At 48.6% G+C, this 15,502-nt stretch overlaps 1 protein-coding gene across 1 annotated transcript in view; it reads right to left on the reverse strand.

Moving 5' to 3' along the window:
• Positions 1-14,475, reverse strand: part of PTEN (phosphatase and tensin homolog) — a 48,823-nt gene extending 34,348 nt beyond the window's left edge. Inside the window, exon 1 of the mRNA XM_066554303.1 lies at positions 14,283-14,475. Within this exon, the coding sequence (XP_066410400.1) occupies positions 14,283-14,361 (79 nt within the window). The 5' untranslated portion in view covers positions 14,362-14,475. The remainder of the gene's footprint in view (positions 1-14,282) is intronic.
• Between the last annotated feature and the right edge of the window lie 1,027 nt (positions 14,476-15,502).

Raw genomic sequence — 15,502 nt, forward strand, 5'->3', positions numbered from 1 at the left:
TTCCCTCTGATCTATTTTACTCAGCAAGCAGTTCACACCTCTTTAATTAACAAAAGGTGTGATATAATTAGCAATGTCTTCACTGTTTTATCGGTTATTCCCTGCCATAAGCAGAAGCAACTGGTTCTGTATCATATTAACTGAATTACCTGGCTAATACACCCCATCAGTCCCTCCTCCTTCCCAATTTCAGCCTGATTCCTCCCCACTCCCAGTTCCAGATCTCTCCTCCAAAGCCCATCCCCGTGCATCCTGCTCTGAGCAGCAGGGCTACACAAACCAGAAATGACCACAGCAAAATAATCCAGTATATCACTCTGCTTTCTATAGCACTTCTCATGGAAGACAAGCCCTCATGCTGGCAACAGGGGGAAAACAATTTCATTTTGACACATCAAAACAAAACTCAGTTTCAGCTGCAGCATCACCCATGGGACAGCTGCCCAAACTTCACTGAATTGTGAGTGACTTGCTCACACTTTTATTTGCAATCCTGAGCTTTCCCTGACGTTCAGATGCTTCTCCTCTCCCAGGGGCTGAGACAGGAGATACTTTCCAGGATTTCCAGCTGGTGCAAGATGGGAGAGAGGCAGACACACCCCCTGAGCCAAGGGAACAGAACATCTTAACAGCAGCGTTCCCAGCCTGCTCACACACTGCTCCAAACACCAAAGCCTCCAAAAGCACGCAGGCACAGGCAGATAAAAAGTTCCAAAATAACCTGGGTGCTCCCAGGCTGCTGCAAGCTCAATTCCTCAGCTCCTGACTCTCTCCCTGCTCTCCTCCCTGGCTCAAGGGCACAGCTCCCAGCCATTCCTGCTCCCAAACTGCAGCCAGGCAAAGCCCTCCAGGGTCAGGAGAGCAGCCTCAGACTGACTGATCCCCACCTGGCAACCAGGAGGCACTGGCAATGCTAAAGCTGATCCTGGCAGTGCCTGGACAGGGCTTGGAGCAGCCTGGGATGGTCAAAGGTGTCCCTGCCCATGGCAGGGGGTGCCACTTTAAGGTCCCTTATACCATGAGCTTTAAGGTCCCTTAAAACCATTAAGGTCCCCTTAAAACCATTCCATGATTCTGTGACCTTTACAATTATTTTTACATTTTAAACCGAAAGTGGGAATTGGAAAAGGGGTTCCACAATATGCCAGTAAGGAAAGACAATGAAAAAAATACTTGAAATAAGGAGGGAGGTGGGAAGTATGAGTCTCCACCTTGACATGAGGAAGAAAACTTCCCTGGAGGGTAACAGAGCACTGCCCAGAGAGGGTGTTGAGTTTCTCTGCCTCTGGAGACTTTCCAAGCCCACCTGGAAGTGCTCCTGTGTCAGCTGCTCCAGGTGGCCCTGCCTGAGAGGGAGCTGCACTGGATGATCTCCAGAGGTCCCTTCCAACCCCAGCTATTCTGTGAGCCTGTGATGCTGATTCACTAAAATTGTTTTGTGTGATCTGAGCTTTGCAACCTGACAGCACAAAAACCCAACTCAACTGTTGCTCAAAATGAAATACCTAACAGTGAGCCTCACAGGGAGAAAGGGTTCTTTTTTTAAAAAAAATGATAATTTTTTTTATACAGGCAAGCCAATGTCTCTCCCACCTAAATATAATCGTCCTGAAGCACCTCAGTGATTATCTCAAAGCATTAGGCTGGAATGCAGCTCCCAGGCACTGCTGACTCACCCTGGTGTCTGCACAGGGCTGCTGCCAAAGGACACGGCCCCAGCACCGCCCTGCCAGGCACCAGGCTCCAGCTGCTGCTCCCAAGGAGAGCATGGAGCACCAATCACAGACCCATTCTTACTGCTGAGAGAGAGAATTTCGGGGTTTTTTTTTTTACATGCTGACATAAATATTCCTGGCAGCACGGGGAAGAGATGCAGAACCATCAAATATCCTGAGCTGGAAGGGACCCACAGGGATCATCCAGCCCAACCCTTGCCCTGCACACACATCCCAACAATTCCATCCTGTGCATCCCTGGGAGCATTGTCCAAGGGCTCCTGCAGCTCTGGCAGCCTCGATGTGCTGCTTTGAAGCTCTTGTGGTGGTTCAAACAATTAAAGAAAGCCTTTGCTTTAGGGAGCACTGAGATGGAAGAACAGAATGGAAGCGGTGCTGCTGTTTGCACAGATGAATCAAATCTCTGAGCAGAAATTGAAGTTTCATCACCTAAATGGAAAAGCTGTCATAAAGCCAATTTCTTCCACCCATCCTGGGAAAAGATACCCCAAGATCTGCAGCAGGTGGAGGGCATGGCTGTTCCTGCATCCCTCCCAGCCCATTTTATCCCCATGCTGAGGAATGAAACTCCTCTTCAGGGACAGGGACAGCCCCGATCACTGCAAGGACCAGCTCAGGAGCAACCACCCACTGAGCATCACCTTCAGCAGGCTCTGCTCTCCCCAGCCACACACAGCAGCTCCCAGACACCCCTTTTCACACCTCACTTCATTGAACATCGATTTCCAAAGCTGAAATTAAGATATTCACTACCAAGATGAGATTTCTTACACAGGAGCTTGGGAAGCTGGGCTTCCATTCAAAGGAAGAACTCTGAGTCATCATGGAATTGGTAACCATACTGCTAATTTTAGAAATCTGGGAGAACTGATCATTTAAAACGTGCAACAAGCTCATTATCGATTCCAGGCTTTTTTTTTTAAGACAAGAAAACAAAAATGGAAAAAGCCTCAGTCATTTACTGAGGCTGTTCAACACATGCAAAAACAAAGCCAACCCAAGTGGTGTAACTACCAAAATTTCATAGGATATGCTGAGTTGGAAAGAACCCACAAGGATCCACAAGGATTTGAAATGGGCTTTTTAAAAAGCATAAAATAAATCCTACCACATTTTGCCAAAGCAGCTCTTTCCTAAGATACTCATTCCCAAAAATGGTTCTAACAGTTTTTAAAGTACTCATTCCTTTCTCAGTCTTGTAAACATGGAAGCTGGGATTTTAGTGCTGATAATAAAATAAAATTATTGGACAGACCCATGATCAGAGGATCACAAATATCCTGAGCTGGAAGAGATCCCCAAGGATCATGGATCCAGCTCCTGTTCCTGCCCAGACACCCCAACAATCCCACCCTGGAGCAGTGTCCAAGCTCTCCTGGAGCTCTGTCAGCCTCGGGGCCGTGCCCATTGCCTGGGCAGCCTGGGCAGTGCCAGCACCCTCTGGGGGAGAACCTTGCCCTGAAATCCACCCCAAACCTCCCCTGGCACAGCTCCAGCCATTCCCTGGGTCTGTCCCTGTCCCAGAGAGCAGAGTTGGAGCTGCAGCCCCTGGTGAGCTCTGCCCTCAGTCTCCTCCAGTGAACAATCCCAGTGCCCTCACATGGCCCTTCCAGACCCTTCCCCACCCCTGTGTCCCTCCTTTGGTCACTCTCTGGCAGCTTTACACCTGTTCTGTACTCTGGAGCCCTGTGACACACAAGGCAGAACACCAGAACACCCTCCACTCATGTTCTTACCACCAACTACACAACCCCACTTCCAAAGGAGCCAAGAGAGCACTGTGCTGTGCCCAAGGAACCCCAAAATCACCCCAGCCAATTATCTGCTAAATCACCCAATGCCACAACGATGCTTTGTCAATACAGAAACCAGACCAATGCAAATGATCCATGTGCCACTGCAGAAATGCCTTTGCTCCAAGGCTGCTCACAGACTGAACAAAACACTCTCCTTAAAGGCTGAAATCATTCCCACATTGCTGAAGATGACAGTCTTTCCAGTTGCTATGAGAAAAATTCTGGATCATTATGCAAATCAGCTGTTATAATCACTTTCAAAAATAGCTGTCTATATATTCACATTATGCCAAGACCAAATTAAAGAATATGCAGTATACACTTGCAATTTTTTACATAGATAGAGATATAAAAGTAAATTACTCATGTTGGTCCTGTAACTGATTTTGCTCACAAATTCAGACTTTTTCCTAATAATGGAAAGTGGCCAAAAAAGCAGAGCAAAACATTTACCAATTCTTAATTCTTAAAGAGTCACAAGGAAGCTGCAAAAACCAACAGCTGCAGCTTTTCCTGCAATGATCAACACTGCCAGTCAGTAACTGTAACATCATTAGAATGTCTGAGTGATTTTATGAAGTCCTATACTTCCAAGTATTTAACCCCTGATCCTCACTCCACTCTTAAGGTGGCTCTAACAGGAAAACAAAGAGCAAATGACCTCATCTCCTATTTTATAGGCAGGCCAGAGCATGCAGTACTTCAGAATTTACACACAGCTTTTTAAACCCAATACTGAGACAGGTTTTACATCAAAACAAAAACGAAAAAGAGCTTTAAACCTCATAGCCCTTTGTAATTTTACAAATATTTATTATTTGCAAGGGCCTGGAACAAAAGGAGAAGGGGAAATGGCTTCTCACTGACAGACTGAAGGTTTATATTGGATATTGGGAAGAAATCCTTCCCTGGCAGAGGCTGCCCAGAGCAGCTGTGGCTGGCCCTGGATCCCTGGAATGTCCAAGGTCAGGATGGACAGGGCTTGGCATCATGGAAGGTGTCCCAGCCCATGGCAGGGGGTAGAACTGGATGAGCTTTCAGGTTCCTTCCAGCCCAAACCATCCTGGGATTCTGTGAATCAAAGGCTTCAGGAAGACCTAGCAAGCATTAGATTTCATCTTTCTTTAGAAAGGAAATTTCCAAGGAGCTGAGTATTCCTGAAGCTGTGGATGATGGGGCTGTTCAAGCCGTGCTTGGGAGCTAAAAACCTTTCTGCACACCCTGAACCTGACACCTGCAAATAAAACAACAACAGTCCATTTCTCCCAACGTGGAATTTCATTTAACAAAGAACAGCCTTAAACTGAGGAATCTCCAGCCTGAAACAAGCTCCACAACTGCCAGGAATGCTAATTTTCACTTCCAGTTCAGGCAGGGGAGGTTTGGCCTTGCTTTAATCTGCTCCCCACCAGCCCAGTCCTCACCTGCTGCCAGCTCTGCTTCGTGTCACCCTCACCCTCCTGCCTGCCAGGGGACCCAGCCACCAGTGTGGGGTGGCCAAGCTGCCACTGCCACGTCCCATGTGACAGCAAAGCCCAGGAGCAGAGGCACAGCGTGGCTTTGAAAGCTCCCAAAGTTGCTTTGTTGTCTGAATTAGCCTGCAGGTTTCAGGAACTCTGGCTGCAGGAGCTGTGTGAGGAGGTCTGGCAGCACAGCTGGGCTGAAACGTTCCCCTGGTGACCTCCAGCCCTTTAAGTCCAGCTTAAACAAGTGCACAGAGCAACAGCAAGGGAGAAAAAAAACCAGCACTGCTCTAACTGTTCAACAGCTTGACAGCCTGGAGCTACAGGGGGAGTGTTACAAGAAGTGTCCACACTCCATCCTCAAACAGATTTAAGAGCCCTGACAAATGGCCAAGCTCTTATTAGTGCCATTTGCTTGACAGCATCCCAACAACAAAAAAGAAAATGACATAGGAAAATAGATCCAGGCAAATCTAAAGACTTTCCTGACATGCATGCTGTTTAAGCTGTAGCCATGAGTGCCTTCTTTATTTAACAGGCAGCATTTCCATTAGCCAGCATGAAATGCAAAATAATTTTAGTATTTTTCTAGGAGCCTGGATCATCAGGAAGTATAGAGGAAATGAACAGGAAGAAAGTTCTTCAGAGCAAAGGAGGATTCCTTGTAGCCAGCCAGCTGCACTTGTCAACTCTACCATCTGTGCCTTAAACAACAAGCAAAGGGACCAACTCAGATGTGGCTGAAACATTTTATCATTTAGAAGAAATGCATTTAACCCCTTGATGCTCCATATTCCAACAAGGATTCTTTTTTTCCCCCCATTTTTCAGTGGTTTTTTTAAACTTTCAGCCTGCAATTTAAATGCAACAACCTAGATAAGGAATAACTGCAACTCTTTCATATCCAGGAGGCAAAGCTGGCCCACATGAGGTCATGGGGCTGACAAAGGTCTGGAGGGGAACTCAAATTCCCACAGCATAAAGAAATAAATCAGAAGATGCCTCAGGAGGAAATGCCAGGTTGTCTACATCCACAACTCACTTCTGGACTGCTCATTAAATTGCATTTGGGAGTCATCCCAGAGCAAGAGACTCTCCCTTCATCTGTGGGGTGTAGGAGATTGTCCAGGAACTCTCAGCCACGTGGAGGCTTTGCTGAAGAGCTAACGGGGTCATGTTAAAATTGGGGGAAAAAAACCCCACAGACCTCACAGCAGAAATAGAAAAAAATGGTAACAAAGGCATGAAAGATGATGGCTGCTCTAGAGAACAGCTTGTACTGACAAAGGCTGAGAAAAAGGCACCTGAAACTTCAATTTCAAAACGGTCTGGAATCATAAATAAAGATACAAAAGCATGCAGAGAGTAAAGGAAGCACAAGCTCTTGTGTAGAGCTGCAAGAAATGTTTGGACAATGCTCTGAGGCACAGGGTGGGATTGCTGGGGTGTCCTGGGCAAGGCCAAGAGCTGCACTCTGATGATCCTTGTGAATCCTTTGGAACCCATGAAACCCCTCTAGAATAGCTGACCAGATTAAAGCACAGAAAAGCTGCCCTTCCCATTGAGAAAGAGCTAAGAGCAAACAGGAACATAAATGATGCACCACACTCTGTGTTATTGATACAAAGTTTGGCAGAACTCTTCACTTGTGAAGGCAGAGACTGGGCTTAAACTCCCTAACTCAGACCTACAATCCCAAGAGATTTCCAGGGGGAAATATGCAAAGAAAGTTCTTTTGTTTCTGCTGACATTTTGGAGAGGCCACAGCCCATCTTTCCATAGCCAGCAAACAAAACATGGTGGCCCAAGGATGATGGTGCAGAATCCCAGGATCACTGAGGTTGGAAAATGCTCTTGGATCATCAAATCCACCCTGGGACTGATCCTCACCCTGTCACCCACACCAGAGCATGGGGTGCCACATCCAGCTGTGCACAAGGCAAGACAAGGACTGAGCACATCCCTTCCCAAGGAACCAATGCTGGCAGAAGCTGCACTAGCACACCTCAATTTAGTTTTTAAGTGCCAAACTGACCTGTTTTAACCACCAAGCCAACTCAGCAGGAGCCCTTTCAAGCAGAGCTGTGAGATGTGACCGTGTGTTCCCAGCACACCACCCCACTTTGCAGGATCTCCCTGAACCACCACTGTGTACTTAAGCATGTCCTAACCTCAAACACCCCCAGAAAAACACAGGAATTTTATTCAGTAAAGAGAAGCCAGCACAGAGGAGTCACTACTTTGATATTTACTGACAGGAAGTGAAAAATGGCTCAGACTCAACTTTTTGCAAGCCTGAAAGAACATCCAAAAACTTTTAGAGACAAGGGAATTTAAAAGAGCTGTGAGGCTGCAGGACAAACACAGCACACTAAAAACCTTCAGAGAACAGAAACTACAAAAAGTAGGATTTGTATGGATTTATCAAACCTTAATGTGCGTGGGGTGGGTCAAAAGAAAATAAAGGTGAGTGGCAAAACAAGACCCAGGGCCATTCTAATAAACCACTACTCAAACAATAAGCTCCAAAGAGATAATTTTATCCAAATGAAATCTGGTGTTTCCCTCCTCTAAATGTTAGCATAAAAAAAAAGGACATTACTTCTCTAACTCACCCACACAAGAAATGAAAGAACAGAAAATCCACAACTCTTCAGTTGTAGCCCAATATATACCCAGGCAATGCAATGAATTAAGCAGAGGCCTCTAAGAAAATTAATCATGCAATTAAAAGCTATTATACTACAGCTCCACAAAGGCAGAATTAAGTTTATAAAGACATTTCTTAAGCACTTCACTACAAAAAACTGGATATTAAGCAGTTTTTCTGCACTGCTGCACGCTGGGGCTGTGGAGCTGGGAGTTCATCTTTAAAGGGAACAATGCCAGCTTTTGCAATAGTCATCATCCCAAACACAGAGCAGTTGAGTTTAATTTTTTTAGCTGCACAGTCAATTACCATTTGAATCACAGAGCCACCACTTGAGCTCCATTGCCTAAGAATCGTTATTAAGATAACCTAGATTTATGCAGCATGATACAGGGCCTAATTGCACAATTATTTACTTCCATTCAACAAAAATGCCTTTTTTTCTTTTTTTTTTTTTTTCCAGGGCCTCACAGGCAAGACAGCAGAGGAGGCAGATGATGACAGGAGCAAAGAGGATGCTGGCTTGAATTAGAAACTGGAACAAGGATTTGTTTACATCTGAAATATCAACCTGGGCCTAAGACACATCCAAAAACTAACGGAGCCCAAAGGAGACTCAACCACCCACAAATAATCCATGTTTCAGGAGACATCCTGCTCTACAGGGCCACACATTTCCAAATAAATTCTCTTCTTACAGTCCAGAAATCACCATTCCAGTACCTCACAGGAAAGCACAAACTTGCACAGCTTTAATCCCAAAAATGCCCAAATCAAAGGAGTCCACAGCTCCCCTAGGATTTAAGATGAGGCACAGGGCATATCCAGGAATTACTACACACAACTCCAGGCTATAGATCCTATTTTCCTCCCTGAAAAAGCCATGCAATAAATTAACCTTCAACATCCACCCTGTATCAGGCACAGTAAATGAATAAAAATCACACAGAGCTCTGAGTTGCTCCAAACTAGGAAGGAGCTGGGCTTTGGGAGTTAGTTATGAGTAATGACAGTATCTTTAGTTTCTAATGTAATTAAGGGATTTGACAGCTCAGCTGCCTATTCCCTCCCTTCTCTTCCAGTCTGTCAGAACACAACAATTGTCCTTTAAATCATTATACAACAACTATTTTCATGTTTAAACCTGTTGGAGGGGAAGATTCTGGCTAAGGTACCAGGGTATAATTTGTCAGCTTATGCAGCATTAATATGGCAACAACATTAATCCATTACAAATATAATTTCATTTAAGGAATTATTCAGCAATTCACAACCTGCAAAAACTTGGTGGACAGAAGCTTTACATATAACATTTCAACTTTGGATTTGTACTCCCTGAAGTTTAGTTTTGGCTTTATGCTTTTTAACACAGGGAGGTTTTAACACAACATCCTTTCAGCCATATTATTATTTAATAAATTATATCAATTGCTTCCACAACAAAGAGGACTTAGGTGTCCAAACCAACCTATAAGGAAGAGAATGGAGAGCACAGCCACCTCTCTTCTGGGAGAAAATGAAGATAATTCTGTATTCCTCTACACAGTGTTTTAAGACATCAATACTCAGTGTCTCTACAGCAGTCACTGTGCTCCAGAACACTTTGGCAAAACCAGCAAGTTCTTCTTGGTGTCCTAAGTGAAGCACTGGGTAGGCAGCAACAGGAATTTTGTCCCAGAGAAATGTGCAACCCCAGCCTAGCAGTTATCTAGAGCCAACCATCTCTGGGCATGAATTCTACTGCAGCAGCCACAGCAGCTCCAGTGTTGCATAAGCTCCACACTCAGTTCTCCATCCTCTCCCAGGTCAGGGGAAGGCAGATGGAATCATCCTGTGCACAGAAAGGCTTTCCTGACCAGCAGAGATTCCTAGAAAGATGCATTTCCAAAATTCACCATCCTCCAAGACTCCAGCTGGACCACACAGAGTAAATGTGGGGTGGGATTTCCACAAGTCCTCAGCAGTGACAGAACTGTCCTCAGCCAGCAAACCCCACAAAGTAACTCCTCAAGTGCCAGCACCTCATCAGTCTTAGTGCAAGCAAGAGAAAACTTGGATTTTTCCTTTGAAAAACACTCAGACCTGGTCCTAGCAAAGCTGGCACTTGATTCAGCATCACCCTCCTCACGTTCAACAGCAAAGCTCTGCATGTTCTCAAGACTCCACACACTTAACTGAGCTTAAAACCAGGCTCCAATCACCAATCCCTTTGGCTGGGCATTTTCTAAGAGGTCAACATATAAGAAATACTATGCAGGGTCCACTCATTTCTCTGCCCACCTTGAGAAGAACACACAGCCACCACTTCAGCAGCTTCTGCCCACTTCCAAGTGTGCACAGGAAGGTATTTTTGAATTTGGAGTTTAGCTTGTGCAAACAATCTCCACATGCACTGAAAATTTCTGATGATCCAAGCTGAAGCATTTCCCTAACAATTCTCCACTACAAGTGCAAAGGGACGAGCTGTAATTTGTGGGGGCTTTTTCTCAGTCCCTTTCTGAATAAAAGCAGTGAAAAAGCAGGGCAGGAAGGGGCTGGGTGAGTCTGGATGGGTTTGCACCCCACAGCACCTGCTGGAGTGTGGGGTTTGAAGGTTTCAGCTGCCCAACAGCCCTATCCATGCAACCATGGCACAGGGTTTGGGGTTTTCTGGGCTGTGAGGAGCAGTGAATGACCCAGCCCACGTCAAACCCCAGAAGAGAAAATGCAGGAACACATTTACAGCAATCACCACCTTGCTTTCTCCATCTGGACAGGTCAAACCCCTTCATGCTTGCTAAGTGCAGAAATCTTCCTGGGATCAAACACATCCTGTAGCAAGCAGGGAACTGAAACTCTGCTGAGTCCCCAGGCAGTAGGGCCAGCAGTGCTGTCTATGCAAACAGACCTCTGAGATGAATCCAGAGCAAAACTGGCACTGATCTTGTCCAAAACCCAACATCATCCCAGGCTCCAGAAGCAAAATCAGTCTGTTGGGCTCTAAACACTGCTAAGGAACATGGTTTACTTCAGAACAAAGAAATACTTTCCCACCAATAAAATGCATTGCCAGTTGGTCTCTTCTAGTTTCTTCTAAACCCTCCCTGTGCTTGTGTACAAGACAAACTCGTTACAAAACCTCTAACAAACTTCAATTTTAAAATGAGACCAAGTTCTTTTAAACAAATGGCATTTCCAGCTCGGGCTCTATTTTTAAACACAGTATAGACCTCATGCCACTAATTCACTTTTTTTTTTCCTGGAAGCTGAGCCATTTTGAGTCAAGTCCCATAATTTAAAATTTCATTAAAAATGCAAAGAGCTTTAGGACTGCAAACAGCATAAAGCAGTAAGAGATTCTAAGGAGAGATTCTAAGGAGAGATTCTAAGGAGCTTCCTGCAGCAATTTCAGCATTCCCTGCCTTTCATTCCACGAGACAAAGGACGTGTGAGACGTGTAAACTGCTCCCAACATCTCCTCTCGCCTGAATGTTGCTGCAGTTTGTACCACTATGTAGGTCACGAGCTCCACATGCTTCAGTCAAGCCCTAGGCTCAGCTTAGCTGCCCGTTTGCACCCCTGTCAGAAGGCCTGGGGACACCAGACTAAGTTTAACCCGAGCTAGGACAGCCACAAGAAGCAGTTACTGATTTTTTCCCACTTGCTAAATTCACACACAGAGCTCTTAAGGCACGGGCAAGCCATGCACTGCTGCACGGATGTGTTTTCTCTCTGCTGTTCCCTGCAGTAAAGGGGGCATCATCAAACTGCACAATTTCAGAAACACCACATAGAGTGCCTCAGAAAACATTCTGGTGCTTGCAGCATCAAGAAATGCAACCACCAGAGAAGAAAGACGTGAATCCAAACTTTCCTTCTCACCCGTGGGCACCAAAAAGTATCCAGTAGTGCAGAAATTAATTAAAACCCAAATAAACCAGGAAGAAGTATCTGAAGCATTACACAGCTGATTTAATGTCTCCACCTTTAAAACCCTTTCTTCTTCTAAATTCAGAATCTTTTTTCCAAGATGTGCATAAAGACTGCTCAGAGAGAACATCTGATTAGATGACAAGCAGCAGCAGTGTGGTTTGTAAGGACACACAGGCCCATTTTCACACTCTGCACTGATTTTGGGAAGATGCTGTCTCCCTTTGCTGAAATCCCACATCACACACACAAGGATTCTTAACCAGCTCCTCAGGAACTGAGGGTTCCAAGCACAACGTCCTGTCCTGCACATTCATCAAGATCACTTTTAAAAGGATCTGACACGGCCCAACCAAGGATTTTGGCACTCCAGCACCTCACCCAGCCTGCCTCTGGCACCCAGGAGCTCCTGCAAGGCCTTTGGATGATGTCCATGCCCAAAAATCTCTGATCACAGGGGACACTCAGAGAGGGGCAGGGGAAAGGGCAGAGCACAGAGCACAGACACCTCACCTGGTCTCACTGCAGCTCCTTTCACTCCCCAGCTCCCAAAGGCAGGTGAGCAGCAGCTGCTGAGTGCTCTGAGCTGCAGGAGGAACCCAGAGCTCCATTTCCCACATGCCCAACTCCTGGCTGCCCTTCCCTTCCCTTCTGGCTGGACAGAGGCAGCTACCCCGAACTGAGCAGCCATCTCAACACCTGGTGCTCCTGCCATGCCTTCAACAGCTCACTGGGGCTTCAGGTTTTCTATTTTTTCCCCTTAATATCACAAGGTTGGAGAGCTAAATCCATGGCCACGTGTGTAAGGAATACAAAGCTACCAGGCTATTATTGCCAGCTACCAGGAATGGTGAGCAACAATTCCATGGGAGCCCTGCACAAAGTGATGAAAAAAATTCAACTTTCACTTCTGCAGCAACATCAGCCTTCATGCAAAGCCACTGCACAGAAGTCTTCATTCATTAATTGTCTGTTCAAAATGTGCAGCTACCAAAAAAACCCCACTTCTTTCTAGAATATTTTTTCATCACTAAAGAAACCATCCCATCTTTTCCACAATTTTCATGGCAGAACCGCAGCCAGCTGCTCCTTTTAGAAACACCAGCCTAAGCCCAGTGTAACAGCCTCTTTTAACACCAAATTCTAAGAATAAAAATTCAAAATAAGCAATCATCATTTGACACATCATTAGGAAATCTTGAGCAAGAAAGTCGAAGTTCAGCATTCACTAATTTTCTTGCTGAGAGCATATGACCAGTTAAAAAGATGTCTTTGGGTCAAAAATATCTCTCCTTACCAAGGGCACATCTGGCCAAAGATGCCTGAAACACCAAACTCCTCAACTGTGAAGGCAAAACCTTTTGGTCTTATCATCATTTAACTCTTTCCATAAAGCCAACAAAATCACCAAGTGCAAGCAACTAAAAATCCAGGCCTAAAAGCATTTTTATCACAAACATAATGCAGGAATAATGAACCAGAACTGCTGGGTTTTTAACTAAAAGCTAAGCAGCCACTTGCTAAAGTCCAGAACCTTTTAGGTTGTTTTAAAGCCATCGAAATTTTAGGCCAAGGCTCAATGCCAAAGCAAGAGCTCTGTACTAGCTACAGCTTTTATCAGCTTTGATCCTGCTCAAAAACTGGATTTATTTGGAGCACTTGCCCAGACCTGAATGCAATTGCTCCAAAACCCAATAAATTTCCACCTAATCCCGTTGCAGAACAGAAACATCTCTCCACAGGGAGAAGTCCAGCTCTGAGCACTACTGTCAATATTCATTTTCCCAACTTCTAAGCGAAGTTCTTGCCCCAAAACCTTTCCCACAGCACCAATCTTTCCCCACCACGGAACAAGACCCTGCCCCTACCCACCGTGAGCCCTGCAGGGCATTCCAAGCTAAACATCTGCCCGACGCCGCTCCAACACATCTGTTCCAAAGGCCACCAAAAACTACACACCGGCTTTTGCCTCATTAGCCGTTATTGCACGCTAATTACTTATTCCAGAATAAGTATTCTATACAATCCTCCTCGATGAGACCCGACGCGCTCTCGTTTGTGACACATCCTCGTGCAGCTCACCGGGAAAAAAAAAAATGGTGGGTTTTGGCTGTTTTGGTGGCTTGTTTTGTTTGGTTTTTTTTAATTTGGAAGGAGCGATTGCCACCTCTTGTCATGGAGAGCCTCGCTGCATCTTAAGGTACAGCTCTGCCTTAGCGGAGGGCTGGAAATCAGGGCAGAGGACACAGCCTTCCACTGAAGCAACCCGAGGAAAGCCACAGGCCTGCCACGATTATAATCGCGATACACGGCGAGTTACTAAAGTTAAAAAAAAAATATATCTATAAAGCGCTGGGCACGCAAATCACGGCGGGTCGGGCGCATTTGCTGCGTGAGCCCAAAAACCAAAGGAGCCGGAGATAAGCGGCAGCTCCGGAGCGGCCGGGGGGCTCCGGGGCCGGGGGGAGGGAGGGCACGGCCCCTCGGCGGCTCGGGGGGGGCCGCGGGCCGCCAGGGCCGGCAAGGAGCGCTGGCGTTAATCCTGGAGCTCCCGTTAATCTGCCGGGCCCGGACAAAAGGCGGCCGAGGCGGCGGCAGCGGGGGAGGGCGCGGCGGCCCGGGCGAGCCCCGGCGGGCGGCGGAGCGGCCGGGGGCAGCGCGTTAGGTAACGCCGCGCGGGTCTGATGCAATCGCGGGACGTGCGGGAGCAGGAGCGGGAGGAGGATACAGGTCAGGTCCAGGTCGAAGCCATCCTCCTGGTATCGCCTTTTGTTCCTGCTGACGATCTCTTTGATGATGGCGGTCATGTCTGGCAGCCGGGGGCCGCTCCGGGGCAGCGCGCAGGGCCCGGGCGGCGGCCGCGAGGCACCACCGGGCGGCCCCGGGCGCTGATGCTCCGGCGGCTCAGCCCCGGGCGGGCCCGGCTCCCGGCGGCGGCACCGGCTGCCGCTCCCTCCTCCTCCTCCTTCTCCTCCTCCTCCTCCGAGCGCGTCGGGAGCCGCGCCGAGCCCCTGCGGGCGGTGCCGCCGCCGCCGCCGTGTTTGGGGCGAGCGCGGCGGCGGCGGGGGGAGCAGCTCTGCGGCGCTCCGGGCCCCGGCAATGGTGACAGCGGCGCGGGGCGCGCCCCCGGCCCGGCCCCGCTCCGCTCCCCGCCCCGGGGGCCGGGCGGTCGCTCCCTCAGCTCTTCCCGGCGGCGGCTCCTCAGGGCGGCACGACCGCGCTCATCCCCCGGCCCGCAGCGCTCGCCGGCGCGGGGCGCCCATCATGGCCGCGGCTTCCGAGAGGGACGGCGGGCGGCGCCGCCACGCCCACGCGACGCATCCGCCAACACACAAAGTAGTCCCTCCCACCCCGCCACAGGAGAAGCGGAAAAGCGACGCACCGGGGGCACCGGCGGGACGGATGGCGCTGCACGCACCGTCCGTACCTCTCTGCCCGCCGGTTCCCCTCGCCACACAGAGAGGGTGGGGGAGGGGGGGGAGCGGCGAGCGGAGGGATACGGCGGTACAGTGAAGCGGCACGGTGCTCCGTTCGGTCACGTGGGCGCTGGCGGCGGCGCCTCCCCCGCGGGCGGAAGTGGCCGTGAGGGGCCCGCGCGGGCCGGGGGCCTCCCAGCCCCTCAGAGCCTCCGACCCCCTCGGAGCCCCCGAGCCCCTCGGAGCCCCGGCACTGCCGCTCGTCCGCCTCTCCTCCTTCCTCAGCCCAGCTGGGTGGGAGGAAGGCGAGGGGAAGAAAGGGCTCCGGGGAAAGGGAACGGGAGGGGTCAGCCCGGCGTCTTGAGGGGGTTCTGTGTCCGCCCCTCACGCCGCCCGGGATTGGCGTGGAGCGGAGGAACCGCGGTGAGCGAGCGCCTGTCGCCCCCTGCAGCCACCGGGGCACGGAGGGAAGGGGGCTTTGGGCCACCTGCTGCCCTCGGAAGGGCAGAATCATTTGGGTTGGAAAATCCCT

This window comes from Molothrus aeneus, chromosome 8 (assembly GCF_037042795.1).
Source record: "Molothrus aeneus isolate 106 chromosome 8, BPBGC_Maene_1.0, whole genome shotgun sequence".
Lineage (NCBI taxonomy): Eukaryota > Metazoa > Chordata > Aves > Passeriformes > Icteridae > Molothrus > Molothrus aeneus.